We start from the raw sequence: 21492 nt of genomic DNA, 5'->3' as shown, positions 1-21492 counted from the left end.
AGCTCACATCTGTCAGCACAGTCAGGCTGCAGGCCCTTGTCACTTATAAAGGACAAAGCATTGACCAAACAAGCAAAATCTTTGGAGCTGAACAAGTCTGAAGAGAGCAGCAATGCCAACACAGAAAGCATTCTCCACAGCACAGGGGAAAAGGGTTTTCTTTGAGGAGAACTGATGTCCACTTGACATGGTCTGGCGCTGTATTTCAGCTTATACCAATTGCTATTTTATAAGGCAATGGAGAAAATAAAAGATGTTTATTTATTTAAGTGTTTAAGTGTTATAGTAAAACAGCCACCACACTCTCATTTCTAAACCGCTGGGAGTTATAAGCTAGGATTTCCCAATAAAGTGTGCTATGCCAAAAGGTATGAAGATAGCAGCAGATCCAGACTTGTTAGTTCCATGAATATTTAACTTGGCCAAAACCCAAAATGTGTGCAGAACATGCTGCACATACTAGCAATTAATCCTTCATTTTAGACCCAAATCTGCTCCACAAATTTGCTGGTAACCCCATGTTGAGAGCAAAAAGGCCTGCATTAGAAATGCTTGATCATGAAACTGAAGATATATAAAATATCTTTTAAAAAATTAATCCAACATTTAAAACTTCCTGAATTTATGTGTTAAAGTCCTTCCTTTTGGGACACTGTCAGGTTGAGAACTATAGTAGCAAAATCAAAATAGAAAAATATAAAAGCACATCTCTGGTAAGTGGGAACTTTATTAAACTACCAAGTTACTCAGAAATGTATAAATGGTCCATTAAATACATTGTTTGTTTTTACAGACATTTATATATATTTATTTACATTTTCCAAACATATTTAAATTACATTGTTTCAAGCTTACTACCAATAAAAGAGTTTAAAAAAAAAAAGTCACCTGCTCTCACAAATGTGTACACAAGGACACACAGAGCTAAGGGACACGCTTTCATATTTAACCCACAAGGGAGGGAAGATCCGAAAGCTTATGAGATTTAAAGCAATATTCACTGAGGTCCTTGCCTGTGAATTAATTATAAAAATTCTCACTTTGAGAGACTCTCACAAGAGGTCCCACGGAACAGCTGATAGTGTTTTGGTATGCTGTCCACAGTGGGATCTGCTTGGTTAAGGGCCACTTGCTTTATTAAAATCATATAGCTAGCTGTACCCAGTTGGTTAGTTGCTAGCCCATGGAAGTGCGTGGGCAGGTAGTTAATTCTGAATGAAGTATACACTCCTAATGGAAAGGAGGGGGGTTGGGTGGGGTGGGAGTGATGTATCAGTAGGCAGAGAGACAACTTTCCAAATAGATTTCATTTTATGATTTTTTTAAAAATGAGGTTTCATTCGTAAGTGAATAAAAAGGCAGCTCTTTAAACAACATATTTAGAGACCGTCAGTTTCCCCACACCTACATACATTTCTCTTGGGAAGGCACAGAGCATGTTAAAACAAGTTTTCCCTCATTCTCTGTATCTTAATCTGACATGGTGTTAAAATTTGTTTCTGCAGAAAAAAAGGTATTTTTTTAAAAAAGCTTATGAAACACTAGTTTAAAACATGTCTTTAATTCATCCTTTAGCCACTTTAAACATTCAAAACCACATTTGAAGCAGCCAAAGAAGCTTAATTTACAAAACATTGTCCATGCGTAAGCTGTGTTTCTCCTGCTAAATGCTCCTGTTGACAAAGAAAGGAGGAGGAGGCGGCAGGGAAATGGCTGTTTCGGAGCCATAGCAACATTCAAGTAATTTGATAGTAGATAAACCAGTGGAAATAAGGAATGGTAAGAAAGTGCTCGGCACCAGGTTGCAGCCTTCAAATGTTGAATGCATCACCTTTGATATGTATTATAAATATGGCACTTTTGTATTACCAAAAGCTGGCAAGTTTGCATCTGACTGAAACGAGTCAGAACATGAGTAATTATTATCCCTAACAGCTACTGGTGGTATTTCCAATAGGCGTGACCTCCAGTTGCACTACTACATCCAGCACCAGTCATTTTTTACTATAGTCTACTTGTACGTGCAAGACAATTCTGCCACACTCATGGAGAATAAACTTTCTGCCCAGCAGAGTTTTCCTTCCTTCCTACACAGACAGACACATATACACAATAAGGCATGCCATAAATTCTTCAATGAGGTTAAGACAGCCACAAACAGTGAATGTCCTGTTTCACCATTTTCAGGCCAGCAGTTCCCAGTGTGTCCAATTGCCAGCAATGGACTTTGCAACAGGCACAGATGACTCCCTGAATCCAAGGAATCAAGAGTGACAGAAAGCATCTTCACCAAAGTTCATTTTCTGCACCATTCCAAAGGCGTCGTTTCAACTTTGAATAAAGGAACCAACTAGTGTAACTGCTTAAGCCTTAAAAAAAAAAAAAAAAAAAAACTGGCCATAACCCCCACCCCCCCTTTTTTTTCTTTTCATGTCACAAAAGCATTTCAATTGGTAGTTTTAAATTCCTTCAAGTTTGTTTTTTTAGCAATGTACTATACCACAAATGCACAAAAGATTTGTGGCACTTGTACTCCACCACAGTAACATTAAATACATTCAAATTCATGCTTACAGGACGAAGACCAGAACAAAAGCAGTTGCTGTCCTCGGATGGTGTACTGTTCATTAGATATCAGGAGATGTTATTAAACAGTGATATTACTGTTTTGGATATTTCACAAGAAATCCAGTGTTTAAACATGTGTTCATATTCCAAGATGTCAAAACCCCAAACCCTTATTTTAATAATGGTTTAAATATCTTCCCTATTGTGGTCCGGTTTGCATCTTTCAATTTAAGGGACGACTTTTCCATCATCCCTTGTTCCTTTGCTGTAGGTTCCACTTTAACACTGAGAATATCACTATGGTCGGTATTCCTTTTGACAACTCGAGCACTACTTGCTCGTTTTAGGGAGTTTCCAGGATTCTCCTTGGGGATGAGGTCATCAGAGGTTGCTGCTGGCCTCATTCTAGGTAGCCTCTGAGACACTGATCTTGTGATTCTTGGAGTTTTTGAAGAGTTAGGTAGATCCACCTTGGCACTCCTTGAGGAGGAGGCCACTGTGTTCCTTGCAAAGTTTGGTATAGAGGACGGTGTCTTGGGAGCACTGGCTGTCGTGCTTTTGTTAGCATCTGAAAGGGCCTGAGGTTTTACAGTGGAGCGACAAATCTTACTTTCATCTGGTTTTGATCTGGGAATACTTCTGACAGATTTAGAACCTGGCACTTTAAGAGAGCCCTTGCGTTGAACTTGATCCCTCTCAAAATGGGCACTGCTGGAAGTTGCAGTCCCTCGCTGTAATTTTGGCTCCTCTACTGATAAGCTATGCCTGTAAGGAGTTCTTGAAAGGGTTTCTGTTGTGCCTCGGATAGAGTTGCGTCGCGACAGTTGTGTTTCAGTTGTACTGGCCTCTCGAAGTGCTGGTTTGGCTTCTGGCTTTTTCAGACTGCTTGGTGCTTTGTTTGACCTGGAAATGGGCACCACTTTCCTCATACTCACACTTTCAGATGTATTCAAAGTTCTTATTGGTCTGGCAGTAGCTGTCTGGGTAGGGCGAGTGCCACTGGATTTTGAGGAGTTTAGAGATCTATCTTTTAGAGAGTTTCTCTTTGGTCCTAAGGATTCTCTACATTTTACAGGCTTTTCCTTAGGAAAGTTGTGCTTGCTGCTGGAGTCCTCTTTGTCATTTGAGGAAGTATGAAGAGAAATTTCCTTTGCAGAGGATGAATTCAGATTTGATGTGACTGTACTACTCCCATCTCGAGCATCATTTGCACAAGAGTAAGCTCTGCCATCTTGATCTTTCATTTCATTGCCCACTAATTTTAAATCATTTCCTTCTGAACAGTCGAAAGTCAGAGAACAATCAGTAGTAGATATATAGAACGTTGGCCCATGTTCTTTACTGCCAGAAACACTTGAATCCATAGATGTGAGGCCACTACTGGTACGCTCTGAAACTTCATTCTTGCAGCTTGCCACCTTGGCTTGACAATCTTCGGCCTCTCTGGAACTTTTGTAAGAGGACATTGCATCATCATCATCCGCAGTGCTGAGGGAGTGCACGCTCAAGTCATCTAGAGTCTCTAAGTCTGCCACACCACCGTCTTCTAAGTTTATTAGAGGCATGTCTGCCATAGGTTTTGTTCCTTGAATATCAGACTTATGTAGCCCTTTAACAACTTCAGGTTCCTCAACAGCAAGGGCCCAAGCATTTATAGCTGTTGCTTCCACACCAGGCACACTGGACGGGTGCTGCTTGTTGTCAGTATTCTTTTGTGAGTAACAGAGGTTAGTACTGGTAGAGCCCACCTCCATCTCTTGTAAGTGACTGGGCTGAGCTGAAGGCAACTGAGACAGATCTGCGCTATCCATTTTGGCTTCAAATGCTTCGTGTAAATTCAAGTTATTTAAACTGAGATCTCTAGCCTCTTTGGATTCAGTCAAGTCTATGCTGGGTCTTGCTTGTCGTGTGTTTGCACGAGGAAGGCTGTTGAATTTGTTTGGATCTTCATCCTTGGAGATTTCCAGGAAAGTCAGAAGCTCTCTATCTGCAGTAATCCCTAAGGACAGTCGGGAGCGCCTAGAGCTGGGGTTTCTATTCAAAGGACTTTGAGGTCTCTGCTGCAAGAAAGGTAGAAAATCCTCCAGTCCTTTTTTAGCCAATGTCTGAACATCATTTTCACTGCTACTTCTCCCAAAGCTCCCGAGCTCTCCAGCGGCCCAGGATCGGCGCTTTTCCTCCAGCTCCCTTAATCTCTGCAGTTGGTGAACTTCTTGGCTCTCTCGTTCCCTATTTTCCTGTCAAAGGAAGGAGAGAGAGGAATAAATACACATTTCAGAGTGAAGCATCCCTTATTTCAAAACAAGCTAAATGAGGCCACCCATCCCTTCATTTTTTCCTACAGTGGTCAGATCCCCACTCAAATCACCATGGCAACTATTGTACCATATGGAGAACAGTTTCCTGCCTAACTAATACAGCTCATTAGACCGGCCAGCATAGGAAGCACTGAAAAACACTATCAGACCCCTGCAGAGACCAAGAATATGAAATGCTAGTTTTTAAGTCCATTTTTAGTAAGTTTTAAGTCAGCAATTTTCACTGCATATGCAAACAAACATACAATTAATCTCAGCCATTAAAACAATCTAGTTTGATGCTACAAAGATCCATATGGCCCCCTGGATTCATTCCATCTTTCTGGACTTGACGTATCAGAGAGCTTGTACTCAAACACTCCAGTTGCAATTGTTCCTCGACAGGTGGCATTCTATAGCTAAGTTCCTATGAACTCCACAGTGGCATAGCCCCAGATTCTGTGGCAGTCTAGTGCAGGAGGCAGGGAATTCTGTGGCAGAGACTTCAATGAGTTATACATGCAAGTGATACTCGAATCAGCACATTTAACTTCTGTTCTTTATTTTGATAATAAATTCAGTGTTACGTTGTCCCCACACTCAATATTGAGTATATTAATATATTGTCGATATATAAATCTGCAACAACAGCAGAGGGTTGTTTGGGGCAGGCTCAATGTTTTTCTGCTAAAATCACTGGCAGTGAAATAGTTAAAGACCAGCATCTAAATGGTCACCGTTAGATTTCATATTTAAACGATTAAAGCCTTATCTGCACTATATATATATATATATTTATTTTTTTGAAACATGTGCACCTATTCCTAATACCACTGCAACTGCACAATGGAGCAAATGCTAGTATAGACAAGGTACTGATGACAGCCATCATTTCCCACTATGTTGCTAAAACCTAATCAGAGGAGGGCTATGCAGCAACATTTAAAGACAAAAACAAACCACACACACCAGCGTTCATATGGAGGTTTGTCTACTCTAGTGCTTCTTCTGTTGCTACCACAAGAGGAACTGCACCCATGGTAGCAACTGCAATGGCATGAAATTTTTTCAGAAAAAACGAAAAAAATTAGTGTGGACGTAGTCTTCAATGGGTGGAGCAGTTCATAACTCTCTGAGCTATTTTTCAGACTCAAGAAGATCAGATAGCCTCGGAAAGACCTACAACAACGTTCTTCAAAATCGAACTCTCTTTTTAAAAAAAGGGAACGCTTGGATGTTGGAACAAAATTCTGGGGCAAAGGGTTTATTCCATGACAATGGAATGTACTAAATCCTGCCCTTAGGCGGATCTCAATGAAGACGGATCAACTTTAAATAATCACTTTCTAAATATGAATTGGTTAAAAATAATTGCATATAATATACCTAATAGTGGAGTCATCCTTCAACGGTCTATGGTTTTACTAATTATTTCCCTTTAAAAAAATATACATCTTTTTAAGGAACTTTACAAATTGTTACCATACACTTTGTTTTAAATGTTTCATTGCATGATATTTCTCTCCATTTTTCTATTTGGTAAGGTTACACATTGAACTTTCTTACCCCAACCAAGATATACTTTTGGGGATTTTCTTATGCTATATCTACAAACATGACAAACTCAGACATTTTCAAAACATATTAATATGCAAAAAACTTCCAAATGCAATTCTTCTTCTGATCCAGTGCACTCTGAGTATCAAATGAATATCTTCTGTCCTCAGTCTATTTTGCTGTGTGTCTACATGCTGCATTTTTTCCCCACAACTATAACCTCTTATATTTTTTGGAACCATTCCTCTGTTTTTGGGCTGTTTCTTATCCAGCACGAGAGGCTACCATTAGTCTAGTGTCTACTAGCAAATATGAAATTAATTATTCATTTCTTTGAGTGTGACCTTTTCCATGGGAAAAAGCCTGGAGTATCACCAGTGGTTGATAAACATCAAACAATTTGTAATGTTTGGTTACAAAATGCATCCCAATACATGAATAATTGCACATGTCCTTTATATGCATAAAATCAGCTCTTTCATTTATCCAAACTCATGGTTTTGTATTATAAGTGCACACATGCACACACTAACCAGGCTGGTGTAGAGTACTACAAAACAGTATTTTTAAACAAAATATTCTTTTATCATGCTACACACAGAGATTGCAGACCCTCTCTTCCAAACTGAAGTTTATTTCCCTGGTGTAATTTGTCAACCCTACTATATATGATAAAATGTCAAAAGGATTTGGATATTTTGTGAGAACTTGTCAGCAAGTAATAAATTACTTTTTAAATTTGCTATCCATCCAGAAGTCACCACTTTTATAAAGTTAACTTTCTATATAAAACAGCTTTCTAGAAAATTGGAAAACAATGCTAGATTGAAGGTGCTGATACCAGAGGAGACTGTGCCAGTTAAAGTTGGATTTCATTTATTTAATTTAAAAAAACAAAACAAAAAAAAAACCCTAGAGAGAAATCTCTTTAGTATACAACTGGCTAGTTGTGTTTATTCTATGACTTTCCCAATCTTGAAAGCTCTCTGTTCACGATTGGGGATAAAGTCTGGATTATTTGCAATGGATGTCACTGCAAAAGAAGACATCTAATCTCTAGCTCTATCCCAAATGCAAAGGGTGGCTTGCCTTTGCCAAAAGGGTGGGTTCACATTTCTGGAGGGCAGAATTTTTATTACATTATTAATCCATCAGAGCCTAGCAATATTCACACGACTAAAAAAATTATCTACTGTGCTGTCAACACAGAATGACAGAATATACGAGTTAGAAGAACAGAAGAAGGGGAAAAGTCAGACTTTACAAATTGCTGTCAAATGCACAAAGTAAACAAACAAACAAAAAATTTTTATCTAGTTTATTCCAATGTAATTATCTTAAGGGTCACTTATAACAGAACGCAGAACTTTTTTTTTGCTTTTGTTGTTGCCAGAAATGCAATTCAGGTTGATGATATTCCTTTAATATTGAAGTACCCTGTACAGGCTAAACAGAATAAGGATTGGTCTGAGATATTATACATTTTGAATTAGTTTTGTTCAATATAATCCCAATTCAGACTACTTAAGCAGGTGAGTAGTCACACTGAAGGCAATGGGACTACTCCAGATGGTTAAATTATTTGTTATGAACTTGGGTATTGTATATCTGTTTTATTTATGTGTATTTATAAGCCAGGAGTATCGTTCAGATCTTCATGTCCCATCCAACAGTACTTTCTAGTGGATTTTTAATATGCCAATGTCAAACAGTTACTTAATTGGAAGTTGCCTGTTTATACCATTATACAGCACTGTAGGGGAAAATAGGCATGATGCATTGGATTAAATGAGACAAAGAACATATTTATGTACACAAAGCTGTCCCTGGAAAAAAGCAAAGCTGCCAATGACAAAAGTGGAGCAAAGGCTACAGAGGCTGCTTTCTGTTAGTCTGCTTTTCCATATCTCCCCCCAACAAGGCCACAAAGAGTCTTCATGGTACCAAAAACACCACTTAATGCCTTCCTCTGGAGGGAGAAAGAATGCAAGTCAGAGACAGGGAATTTTTACAGACTTGTAAAGAGGGTGAGGGAGGAAGCTATCTTACAATGACACTTAGATGACTGGCCCGACATGCCTCTAAATACTCTAATTGGTTGGTAACAAAATATTTGGGGCAGCAAAACGTTTGACTTAATTATTGGATTGGCTACAAGCCTGGGAGAGCTAGCTATTTTCCAGTTTGCTTAGAGCAACAAAAGCCCTAGAAATGGGCAATTTGCCACATGACATTAATTCAAACAAATATGTCAAATATTATGGGGATGTTAGCAGTCTTAGATCACATAAGAATAAAAGATTTATTTTAACTGAAAGAGAATGTGTTTTCATTCTCCTTACCTTAACAGCCTTGTTGAACTTTATACAGAAGTCCCTGAATATCTGAAAGCACTCATCCAGTTTCATGGTTTCTTTGTCTTCACAGAAAAAGTCAATAAGTGTATTTCCTTGCTCCTGTAATTCTCGTTTCCAGTATTCTAGCTCTTTTAGTTCTTTTACAGCAAACTGCAGTAAAACATATACATTGTAAGCTAGACATATTAAGAACTTATACACCTGATAGATATAGTAGGTGCTGATGAAATCTATATTCCCATCTACCAGCTATCACAGAGTCCAATAAATCAGGACTTTGAGAGTAACATCTTACAGTGTAAAAGCAGACTTGTTGCCATTTCAGTGAAGTGAGAAAGAAAAAGAAAAAAGATAAAACAAAACAGTAATTCCAACGAGCAAGATGTATCACTAGATGAAGGATTAATCTAATCGCCTTTTATGATGAGATTACTAGTTCTGTGGATGAAGGGAAAGCAGTGGATGTATTGTTTCTAGACTTTAGCAAAGCTTTTGACACTGTCTCCCACAGTATTCTTGTCAGCAAGTTAAGGAAGTATGGGCTGGATCAATGCACTATAAGGTGGGTAGAAAGCTGGCTAGATTGTCGGGCTCAACGGGTAGTGATCAATGGCTCCATGTCTAGTTGGCAGCCGGTGTCAAGTGGAGTGCCCCAGGGGTCGGTCCTGGGGCCGGTTTTGTTCAATATCTTCATAAATGATCTGGAGGATGGTGTGGATTGCACTCTCAGCAAATTTGTGGATGATACTAAACTGGGAGGAGTGGTAGATACGCTGGAGGGGAGGGATAGGATACAGAAGGACCTAGACAAATTGGAGGATTGGGCCAAAAGAAATCTGATGAGGTTCAATAAGGATAAGTGCAGGGTCCTGCACTTAGGACGGAAGAACCCAATGCACAGCTACAGACTAGGGACCGAATGGCTAGGCAGCAGTTCTGCGGAAAAGGACCTAGGGGTGACAGTGGACGAGAAGCTGGATATGAGTCAGCAGTGTGCCCTTGTTGCCAAGAAGGCCAATGGCATTTTGGGATGTATAAGTAGGGGCATAGCGAGCAGATCGAGGGACGTGATCGTTCCCCTCTATTCGACATTGGTGAGGCCTCATCTGGAGTACTGTGTCCAGTTTTGGGCCCCACACTTCAAGAAGGATGTGGATAAATTGGAGAGAGTCCAGCGAAGGGCAACAAAAATGATTAGGGGACTGGAACACATGAGTTATGAGGAGAGGCTGAGGGAGCTGGGATTGTTTAGCCTGCAGAAGAGAAGAATGAGGGGGGATTTGATAGCTGCTTTCAACTACCTGAAAGGGGGTTCCAAAGAGGATGGCTCTAGACTGTTCTCAATGGTAGCAGATGACAGAACGAGGAGTAATGGTCTCAAGTTGCAGTGGGGGAGGTTTAGATTGGATATTAGGAAAAACTTTTTCACTAAGAGGGTGGTGAAATACTGGAATGCGTTACCTAGGGAGGTGGTAGAATCTCCTTCCTTAGAGGTTTTTAAGGTCAGGCTTGACAAAGCCCTGGCTGGGATGATTTAACTGGGAATTGGTCCTGCTTCGAGCAGGGGGTTAGACTAGATGACCTTCTGGGGTCCCTTCCAACCCTGATATTCTATGATTCTATGAAAAGCAAAACAACGGGTTTCAAACTTTAACTCTGAATTTTAATCTCCCCCCACCCCAAATTTCTGACTAGATTTTGATTGTATTTAAATACTATAGCATTTTGAAACATACACAAGGTCTGAGGGTCTTCCATGAAGGATAGCTCCGTGCTTTGAGCATTGGCCTGCTAAACCCAGGGTTGTGAGTTCAATCCTCGAGGGGGCCATTTAGGGATCTGGGGCAAAAACTGAGGATTGGTCCTGCTTGAGCAGGGGGTTGGACTAGATGACCTCCTGATGTCCCTTCAAACCCTGATATTCTATGATTCTATGAGGAAGTTGCTCAGATACCACAGTGATGGGCATCAGTGTAAGAACCTAAATAAGAATCTATATAATGTTTTACCCAAGCATTTAAGGAAAAGCAGGAATGGACTTAGACACATTTTAAATCCAAGCCATTTTTTCAAGGAATTGACAAAATAAAAGTTAAGTCTAACAACCACTAAAGGCAAACTAGTGTTTGAACAAGCTTAGGATACCACAATATTGATCTAAAAAATATTAACTGGATTATCTTACCCTCCCTCTTTTTTCTTGTATCTATTTACATATATATTTGTATATATGTAAATAGATACAAATAATGTCATCAGCTCTTTTATTAGTTTAATTTAGATGATGAAAGAACAACAGTCTTAAAAGTATAACAAAAAGACGAAAAAAATGCCAGAAATATTAAAAACAACCTACTAAACAAAATTGCTGTATAAAGTAGCAGTTTGTATCAAGAGCCTAAGACTTTATATAGAGGGTGTGGGGATTTTTTTTTTTTTTCGGGTGGGGGAAAATTACTGTAGGAATAAATCTTTGCTTGTCAGTCTTCACACACACACACCAAAGCAAACAAAAGCTGGATTTAAGATAAACAGGACAACTGACATGCATGGATAATTAGCTCTACCACATATATTAGTAGCTTATTCACAGGGATGACATAATGTAAGATGACTTATCTGTGTAGTTATTGCCCATAATTTCAAAAATGGAAGCATTATGTAAAGTATATATTTGTAAAGTGAAAAATGGTTCAAAGATTCCACTTGGCATTTGTCCTAAGCAAGGTTTTAATGGTACATAAAGCTAGCTATTAAAATAAAAAACATGTTAAAACACAACATTAAGGAGTCTTAATGCAGTGGATAAAAGCTAAGAATTCAGAGTGAGGGCAACTACTCCATTCTTAACCCTGAAGTTCCTGACAAACCTTAGTTCCTGACAAAGTGCAATGGCTAATCCATTAACAGCTTCTGTAAATTTAAATCACAACTGCCTTAACAAGTTTCTTGGTAAATACTGTATTCTTATTTGCAATATTTATACAAAAAATATATATATAAAAAAGACAGACACACTCTTACACTTCATTGAAACCCAAGTATAGATTCTTCCACTCATCATTACCCGCTAAAAGGTGTTACATGACATGTGTCAAGATTGTTTCAAAAGTTAAGTACTCTGTTTATTTACATACAAAAAAATTACTGGGAAAACCAAATAAAACCACCACCCAAGAACGATTGTGGGGCTCACACTAGAAGTATATGTTAAGGGTTAATCCACAGCAAATCTGTTAAACATACGAATTGCTAAAAACACCCCTTCAATCTCCCAACAACTAGAGTTTGAAATGCTCAATGTTATCTCAACTAAAACTGGCATGCTTCAGCATAACAAGTTGGTAAGAATCTAGCTTCTGCGTGTTAAATACAAAGCAGTAGAACAGTGCAAATAATCTGATATTCTAACCACTGATCTTCATCAGCCATTTCACGATAGTTAAACATGCTTGCCTGATTAGCCCTTAAGGCAACACACATCCAATATTTTTTCCTCTAAACAGCGTAGTCCTTTATAAACTCATATTTGACAAACACAGTAGTGCAGCGTGAGCAGCTCTGAAGGGATGATTTATGATGAGACAGACATATTAAAGTGAATCTACTGCCTGTTAACACATCCATGCAAATTATGGTAAACTGAGAAACACTGCTGCATTGAAGTGACAGTAACACATTACCAGGGATATTCTACAAACCTGGATAAAACCTTCCATCTGGTGAAAAAGTCCTGGGTCCTGCTGAATATTGTCTTTAAGAGATCTTGTCTTGGCAGATAGAGAATGAAGTTCTGCTTCTATATTATCAATGGATAATCTAAAAAATAGCATATACAGAGAGCACTTACTGAGAGAAAGGAGTTGCCCATTGTTAGGTGTTGCATGCTTCATAAATTTGTCATAATACACCACCTGTACATCAAACAAGACCTGCCTGCTTGGTAAACCTTCCCAGAGCAGAAGGTAAGAGTTAGCAGAAAAATCTGCTTATTTTTCCTTATTTGCAATGTTGAAAGGTTCCCTAAGCTTTCTTACAGGATATTCCTTCAGGAAGTCACAGCAATGCAGGCAGCTCAAAGAGCCACAAATTCCCTTCAGCCAGCAGCCATGATGTTTCATCCTTCTACCATATTACCTGCATAGTTGCAACACACCCCTTCACACCACTTATGTGATGTGGCTGCTAAACAGACACACTCCTGATCAGTACACAGCCTAGTGCAAGTTACAGACGAATCTCCCCCTCTGCAGGTTTCATGCATTCTTCCTGGGGCATCATTGCTCACTATTCAGAGCAGTGCAACAGGCCTAAGACTCACAGAAATAGCCCTGTTCTTATGGAATCTGAGCCCCTTTGTGTTTGAAGGCCCAGCTCCTACAGTTTTTGCAGCCCTACTTGCAAATTAGTAGCAAGCGACTGAGTCTCTCAACCACCTCAGCAATAGATCTTTCCGGGTAAGTCCCACAGGGAGATGGTATTACCCCAGCACAGTGAGTTCAATACCACCACAGAATTTTAGTCTCACTTTAGGAACTGAAGCATTAGTAATGTCTCCCAGATGGCCCAACATTACTGACTGCATACACTTATTATGGTTGGAGTGCATTTCACCAGTAGCATGATTTTAATTGCTGTCACTGCTTTTTTACAGGTATGTGAACTGCAGTCCCCATGAATGCTACCCAGAGTACACAGGGCTGGTGATGATGGCAGCAGCACCTATAATTATTAGCACTAGAGCAGGGAGTCTACATATCTATGGGTATGAGGTAGGCTATTTTTCCTCAGTATCCTTCTTCTCCACTAATACACTCCCTGCTTCAGCGAAGATCACAGATGCTTCAGAGATCTGCATCCCAGTGCATTGCAGAACCTTTAGCATAGCAAAAAGTCTGTAGGTGACACGGGTTGCATTCTGCAGGCCTATAAAAGAGAGCAGTAAGAAAATGCAAGAGAACTAAATTAACAGAGGGCACTACAACAAATGTGTGCTTTTGAAGATTTTGGGGGTTTATCAGCAGCTTGTACTAGCGAGTTTTTGATCTTATTCATGTCCAATGGTTATAATGTGTTTTGGTTTGTTTCATTTTTGTCTCACCATTGGTTTTAGTCAGATTAAATGACAAATGTTATGTTGCAAATTGGACCTGTCCAAAAAACAGTCTTTTCCCTCCCATGAAAAATTTTGTATTGGGGAGGGGGGAAACTTTCACCCAAATGGGATAAGGAGGTCAAAAATTCTAAATATTTCACAGGAGGGAAAAGACAGGGGGGAAAAAAAAATCTATTTTGGGTGAGCCAAAATGGAAGTTGTCTGCTTACTCCCTGGGAAGCCTGGGCTCCTCAGCAGTCTGCCAGACAGGTTGCCGAGGAGTCAACGGCAAGACAGAAGGAAGCCAGGCAGGTTTCCATCAGAAATTTCCAGTCAGGTCTATTATGAACAGATTCGCAGTACCTTCCCTCAGGGGATCTCAAAGTACTTTACAGACATTAAATTAAGACTCAGTATATCCATGAGATATGAACTCTCTCTATTTTACAGATGTGGAAAGAAGTTAAGCCCAAAGTTGAAGACAGAGATGATGGCCAGGATTACAACTCAGCGGTTCCTAGCTTCCAGTTCTATGCTCGAAATCATACACTGCCTCGTAAAAGTACATATATAGTTTAGCCAGGTATGAATTAATGTTACCTGTAGAATTATACAATTCAAGGCCTCAGGTTGAAAACTTTACTTAACCCCAGGTATTATAGTTTTCTTCTATACACAGAATGAATACAACATGTTCATTCACAAGCATAATCTTCCTTCCCTCTACCACCTAAGAGAACTCAAGTTTGGGGACTCAAGTTTGTAAAGTAAGTTCATATATTACAAGAATGGGGTGGTCCAGTATTTTGAATGTCCCATAAACCCTATAGTAGAGTGTGTATTATGGAGGGAGGATCTCCAGGACAAAAAGGGAGGGGGTATTGCAAAAATGGGGAAATGTAATCTGTAGAGGAAGCGAGAGCCACTAGTAATCTTTATTAGTGTATGTGGTACCAGATCTGGAAAGAAAGGTACTATACCAACCCAACAGATATCTGGAAGTTATTCTATAGAACAGCAGTAACAGTAACATGACACTATTTTAAAAACATGCCCTGAAGGTTGATCTGTTAAAAGTAATATATATGCATTTACCTAGTTGAACATTGTATTGAAAAAGGCAAAAAAACCCTATAAAAATCAATTAATAAAAACCTCTAAACCTGAAGGAAGAAGAAAAGGAGTACTTGTGGCACCTTAGAGACTAACCAATTTATTTGAGCATGAGCTTTCGTGAGCTACAGCTCACTGAAGGCAAACTTCTGTTTGCAAATGAAAATGAAGCCCTGAAAGCAATGGTAAACACTTGTAAAGATCTCAGTTTTAATGCCAAAGCTTTGTAAATGTGCTTCTGTGCTTCACAAAAAGAAGACTCATGTCTCTTTCTAACAAGTTCTCAGTTTTCTTTGCTCACCTGGCTGCATCATGAACGTGCCGTAATTTTTCTGAAAAGGTTAGAAGAACCACATCTTTCTTTTGTGCTTCCTAAAATTAAAAAACAAACAACGTCCCTTTCACATTCCATTACCCTGCTAAAATCTAAGTAAAGACTGTTTCTAAAGCTTTGGCAAAGGCATTTAGTTTCTATATTGCCACTGCTGCTAGGTTCTATTTTTCATTCAGTTCAAATGAGTGAATTATTGGAAAAAAGCCTCACTTAAAGGTGGACAAGGATCAGACCTAGAGAGAGTTTAAACAATTTCCATTTCACAGCACACAGATAATAGTACCTTCTTCCACTGAAAACAATCCATGTGCATTAAGAGAGAATCTTAGGTAAGGGCAATTGACTAATGCCAATTGTTTGGGCTAATGCAATATTTCCTGCCTAAACATCACCTAACACTTATGTTGTTAGCTGAAGGTGTCTTGCTGATGTGAAAGCTGTTAAACCAGTCTGCACGCAGACAATGAAAAAAATCACAAGTGGAAGTATTTCAATCTTTTCCATTCCATGGAGGGAAGGTAAATTTGGTCAAGACAGTGACCCCAGGTGCATTTCAAATTCATTCCAATTGGAAAAGGAAAAAAGGCAAAAAACCCCTAAGGAGCTGCAAAAGATTTGATAGCTTTAAAAAAATCTAACAAGTCAAGCAGCGCAATGAAATAGAACATTTCTCCACAGAAGTTTTAATAGAAAGAAGAAGTTTTTATCAAAATTGACAGCTCCTTTAACAAAGTATCCCAGGACTTGAATAGTCAGGGGATGTTACACTTGAAGAACTAGATGGGGAATTTTTTTTTTTTTTTTTAAACACAATACCAGAAAGTTTCTGCTGAAGATTTAATTAGTCTTTATATTTGTTCAGTTTTCTGTGGATGGGATCACAATACACAGGTAAGCTAGCGGAATGTGCGGAAGCAAAGAGGGAACGGTTAAGGACCAGAAACTTAAGGTTTACCCTCTTATTGTACGGCACATATCTCTTCCACTCAACTAAAACAAACTATCAGTCATCCGTGCCTCCCCTAATTAGATTATAACAGTTATTCTCAAAGATGGTAGTTTTTACATACCAAAGCAACAAAATGCAGCAGATTCATCCCAGGTTTGTTTGCTTTTGTGTCTGCCAGCTTGAGCAGTGACGAGAGTTTAAAGCCAACTGCATTGCCAGCATAACCCCCCTAGAGAGGAAAAGAGACAGAGAAGGCATGTGACATCAGTGGACTGCAATAGTCAATCAGGCCTCTTCATTTTGATGCACACTTACTGCATTCATAATATTCCCAGCCTGAAGGACCAAGTGTAATATGGAATGTAGTTCCTCACATGACATTAACTCTGTAAAGAAACAAACAGAAAGTTGCAGTCTGGAGGCTGTTTGTTAGAAATATATGTAGTGTGTATATTATACATAGATTGTCAGTTACCAAAGTCCATTTCATCCTCAAGCTCATAAAAGGTGTGAATTTTTTTATTTTTTTTATTTATTTTTTACAGGAAACTACAATTAACTGAAAGGTCATGGGAGAAAATGACATTATATAATCCAAAGTCACTGCTTCCATAATGACAGAATATCATTGACAGTTGGCAAACCACAAAGTATACGTTCAGACCTTAGCTCAGCTAGTATAATGTTTCCAAGGCAACCACCAGTAGCTCAGGAAACATTTGGGGTCTAATCCTGCCCAGCGCTGAGTGTCTCATAAGAGCTGCCAACAACCCTCACCTCCCACTAACTTCAGAATGAAGCAAGTGTACTTAGCACCTTGCAGGAACTGTTCAATGTCTGACAGGATTGGGACCTTGATTACTAAAGTTTGTATATAAAAATAATTGGTTGGGTCTGAAAAGGTGTACGGAAAGTACAACTTTCCTTATTTACCCCTCCTCCCCCCACCCTGCAGACTTTCTGCATAATCAAAAGACAGTGAGTTACAATAAAGACAGCTCTGAGACACCAAAGATAGAATATAAGGCTACATTAAAACGTCATACAGACAGTAATACGAAATAAAACTTCTTAATAAAAACTCTTATAATAAAAGCTTATTTCCTACATATTCTACTTTTGCAAAACACAACAGTACTTTAGATGAAAATATACATGGACATTTTCAACAAGATTCAACTTAACATACAAGTATGTGCTTAGAAACTATCATAAGAAATACCTTAGAAATAAGAGAAATAGAGCTATGGAGCTGTGAAGAGTTAATAAAATTAGTATTCTACAAATGCTGTAGAGCAGTGGTTCTCAAAGCCAGTCAGCCGCTTGTTCAGGGAAAGCCCATGGCGAGCCGGACCAGTTTGTTTACCTGCCGCGTCTGCAGGTTCGGCCGATCGTGGCTCCCAGCGGTCGCGGTTTGCTGCTCCAGGCCAATGGGGGCTGTGGGAAGCGGCACGGGCCAAGGGATGTGCTGGCTGCCCTTCCCGCAACCCCCATTGGCCTGGAGCGGCGAACCGCGGCCAGCGGGAGCTGCGATCGGCCAAACCTGCGGACGCGACAGGTAAACAAACTGGTCCGGCTCGCCATGGGCTTTCCCTGAACAAGCGGCTGACTGGCTTTGAGAACCACTGCTGTAGAGTAAAAGATCTTTGCAAATTTGCAAGGTATTCACAGCATGGGAATAAACACTATAGAGAATTTTATTTTATAAGGTTTGATGAATATCTAGCCATTCATAGTAAAATGTGGAACACTTAAATTGTAGAAGGCTTAAAATAAACACACTTGCAATCAGTGCACTGTGAAAATTTTTTTTTTAAGAAAAGACATTATATTGCTCCAAAATTAGCATTATTTAAATTATCCTGTTTTTAACGGTTTAATCCAACATGCTAATCTGTCATTATGGAAGCAGTCAGAAGTGGTACCTCTCAAACCACTTTGTTCGGTGTTAGCAGCCTGCCAGAACACAAGGTAATTAAAAATGTTTTGATACAAAAAGCTTTATACAAGGAAGCATTTTATAGCAAGAGGCAGAAAAGAATGTGCAAGTGGATATAAAAGTCTATAAACTAAGAAGAGAAGTCAGCCTGCAAAGATGGCACACCGGACGAGCCCATCTTTACTACAGTTGCTACCCTGTCAAGTGACAGTTACAACATACCGTATATACTCGTTCATTAGCCCGTTCGTTTATAAGCCAACCCCCAAGATGGATAGGTATAAATAGTAAAAACCGTATGACCCTTTCATAAGACGACCCTATATTTCAGGGGTTGGCAAACTTTGGCTCCCGGCCCATCAGGGTAAGCCGCTGGTGGGTCGGGACATTTAGTTTACCTGCTGCGTCTGCAGGCATGGAGCCCCTCAGCTCCCTGTGGCCGCTGTTTGCCATTCCCAGCCAATGGGAGCTGCGGGAACGCTCCAGGTAAACAAAACGACAATGTATTAGATATTCAATTCAATGATTTCATAGAGTTTAAAATCATCAAATTTTGGTGTAGACCCATTTATAAGCCGACCCCTGCTCTTTGATGCGTCACTTTTTTACCAAAAATATTTGGCCTATGAACGAATATATATGGTAGTTCAATTTTGCAGTGTACATGGACCTTTATCAATTGACTTGCTTGTAAGTCCCCAGTTAAACTCTCAGCATTAGCAAGATACAACAGGCTTTTTTGCCAAAAATTTACAGCCATTACTACCACCAATTCAGCTCTACCACTGGAAGCATTAGTGTAGACAAGGCTCCTGCAGCTGGACACTTTGACTACTGTGTTGTCTAACACTGCTTGGGGCAGATATGAGCAATGCTCCTGTGGCTTTCAATGTGTTTACCAGTCTTCCCACACTAAGGATCAGAGTAAAAGGGCAACACAGGGATTAGGTGAAAGTCAGAATCATAGGAAGGAGCAAAACCAGAAAATTAAGAAGTTAATTATTTTGCATTAGATTAAGAGAGAGAACTTAAGAATGGCCCTAGTGGGTCAGACCAAAGGTCTATCTAGCCCAGTATCCTGTCTTCCAACAGTGGGCAGTGCCAGGTGCCCCAGAGGGAATGAACAGAACAGGTAATCATCAAGTGATCCATCTCCTGTCACTCATTCCCAGCTTCTGGCAAAGAGAGGCTAGGGACACCATTCCTGCCCACCCTGGCTAATAGCCATTGATGGACCTATCCTCCATGAATTTATCTAGGTTTTTTGAACCCTGTTATGGTCTTGGCCTTCACAACATCCTCCGGCAAGGAGTTCCACAGGTTGACTGTGCATTGTGTGAAGAAATACTTCCTTTTATTTGTTTTTAATCTGCTGCCTATTAATTTCATTTGGTGACCCCCTAGTTCTTGTGTTATGAGAAGTAGTAAACAACACTTCCTTATCTACTTTCTCTACACCAGTCACGATTTTATAGACCTCAATCATATCTCCCCTTAGCTGTTTCTTTTCCAAGCTGAAAAGTCCCAGTCTTATTAATCTCTCCTCATACGGAAGCCGTTCCATACACGTAATAATCTTTGTTGCCCTTTTCTGAACCTTTTCCAATTCTAATATATCTTGTTTGAGATGTGGCGACCACATCTGCACACAGTATTCAAGATGTGGGCATACCATGGATTTATATAGAGGCAACATGATATTTTCTGTCCTATTATCTATCCCTTTCTTAATTATTCCCAGCATTCTGTTTGCTTTTTTGACTGCCGCTGCACATCGAGTGGATGTTTTCAGAGAACTAGAGAGAGAAAGCAGAAGGCAGGACTTAATTAGGATTTGGGTTCCTGGACCAAAGGAGCAACATATCACCAGCACTCTGGTGCCTGTAAAGTTTAGAAAATAGGGAGTTCAGAAGAACAGAAGGAAATGGATCTATAAGAGATTACATGAGAATTCATTAGGATAATTATTTCAGTCAACCAATATTGCCATCTTACAGACAGCTTTACCAGGCATAGAGGAATGTGAAAGAGATGCAGTAACTTCGGGATCTTTGGCCCTGGGAGCAGAGTAAAAATTCAACAGACACACCCTTATGGAATGTGTCAGAGGCTAGTTAGCGTCCTTTAAATAGCTACTAGGTACCTGAAATTCAAGATCTAGTCTCTACAATGCAGATTGATTAATCTGCTTGCAAAAACAAGAATGTAATGCATGTCAAAGCATGTTTAATTACCTTTCGTAGCTGTTCTTATAATTGCCATGTCTTTCTGCAGAGAAGTACAAGAAGGTGTGAATTCTCTCTTTAGCACCATAGCTTCAATCCGAAGAGAATAGCTGGAACATAAATAAACCTAGCTTTAAAACAGAGAGCCAAAAAAAGAGAGTTTGCCATGAATAGAATAAACCTAGTACCTCCTTACTTTGGCACCTGGATTAGTAAATACATAAAGTAATCAGCTTGACACAGTTTTGCTACATCTCCATCAAAGGCTTTTAATTTCTTTACCTAGAAGAGAAAAAGAGAAAATAATAAAACAGCTTAATCTAAAGTCAAGATTAAAGATGAAAGTAAAAGAATACACCTTTACTGAAGAGAAGCAAATTTAACTTAAAGAATTAGTCAGTTCAGTTACTTGCTTTAGGGGAGTCTTGAAATCAGAGTTCCCTTTCAGAAAAATGAAAACCAATTGCACCTCCTTCAATCCCAACATGTGCAAGGCAGCACAGGGGGACACCTGCAAGTCATTATTATATGCCTCTCATACCTCCATAACTAGTCCTGTGCGCCATCTTGCCGGAGCACACAAAAAGAGAAAGACGTGGTCATGATGTTTGCGAGAATAGTGCCCCAGTTTCCATGAGAATTAGGTTCTTTCATTTTTGATTGCTCATTTTGCGATTCTCCGTTGTAAGCAGGTGAATTTCCTGTCTGACAGGTGCCAACTATTCAGGTGATCACAAGTCTGGCATACTGGATGTATGCTTGAAAGTTAACAGTGTTCAGTGCTTACAGAACTAAGATGATTTAGCAATATATTACAATTGTAATAAAAGTGTGTAGTTAAGTTGCAATATATTTTCATCGCATACATGCTTTCACTCATTGCTTTCTCTACAATTCTCTTTCGGGGTGAGACTTCATATTCTTGGTCTCAATCTAAATGTGAATTTGTGGGAGGTTTTATCTTATTTTGAAATATTGAAGCCAAATCCAGATAGTCATTTTAAAGTATTTGGATGTGGCTGGAAAGATAATTTAAAATGTAAAGGAAACAATTTTTT

At 39.4% G+C, this 21492-nt stretch overlaps 1 protein-coding gene across 2 annotated transcripts in view; it reads right to left on the bottom strand.

The window, feature by feature from the left end:
* Positions 1 to 709: 709 nt before the first annotated feature.
* FHDC1 (FH2 domain containing 1) overlaps positions 710 to 21492 on the bottom strand; it is a 50984-nt gene continuing 30201 nt past the window's right edge. For both annotated transcript variants that reach the window (XM_073341375.2, XM_073341376.2), the window contains exons 5-12: positions 20631 to 20716; positions 20444 to 20544; positions 16586 to 16656; positions 16392 to 16499; positions 15289 to 15359; positions 12481 to 12598; positions 8765 to 8929; positions 710 to 4805 (exon numbers count right to left, since the gene is read on the bottom strand). In XM_073341375.2, the coding sequence (XP_073197476.1) occupies positions 2739 to 4805; positions 8765 to 8929; positions 12481 to 12598; positions 15289 to 15359; positions 16392 to 16499; positions 16586 to 16656; positions 20444 to 20544; positions 20631 to 20716 (2787 nt within the window). In that variant the 3' untranslated portion in view covers positions 710 to 2738. The remainder of the gene's footprint in view (positions 4806 to 8764; positions 8930 to 12480; positions 12599 to 15288; positions 15360 to 16391; positions 16500 to 16585; positions 16657 to 20443; positions 20545 to 20630; positions 20717 to 21492) is intronic.

The sequence above is a fragment of the Lepidochelys kempii genome, chromosome 4 (genome assembly GCF_965140285.1).
Source record: "Lepidochelys kempii isolate rLepKem1 chromosome 4, rLepKem1.hap1, whole genome shotgun sequence".
NCBI lineage: Eukaryota > Metazoa > Chordata > Testudines > Cheloniidae > Lepidochelys > Lepidochelys kempii.
This window is presented reverse-complemented; position numbering and strand designations above follow the sequence as displayed.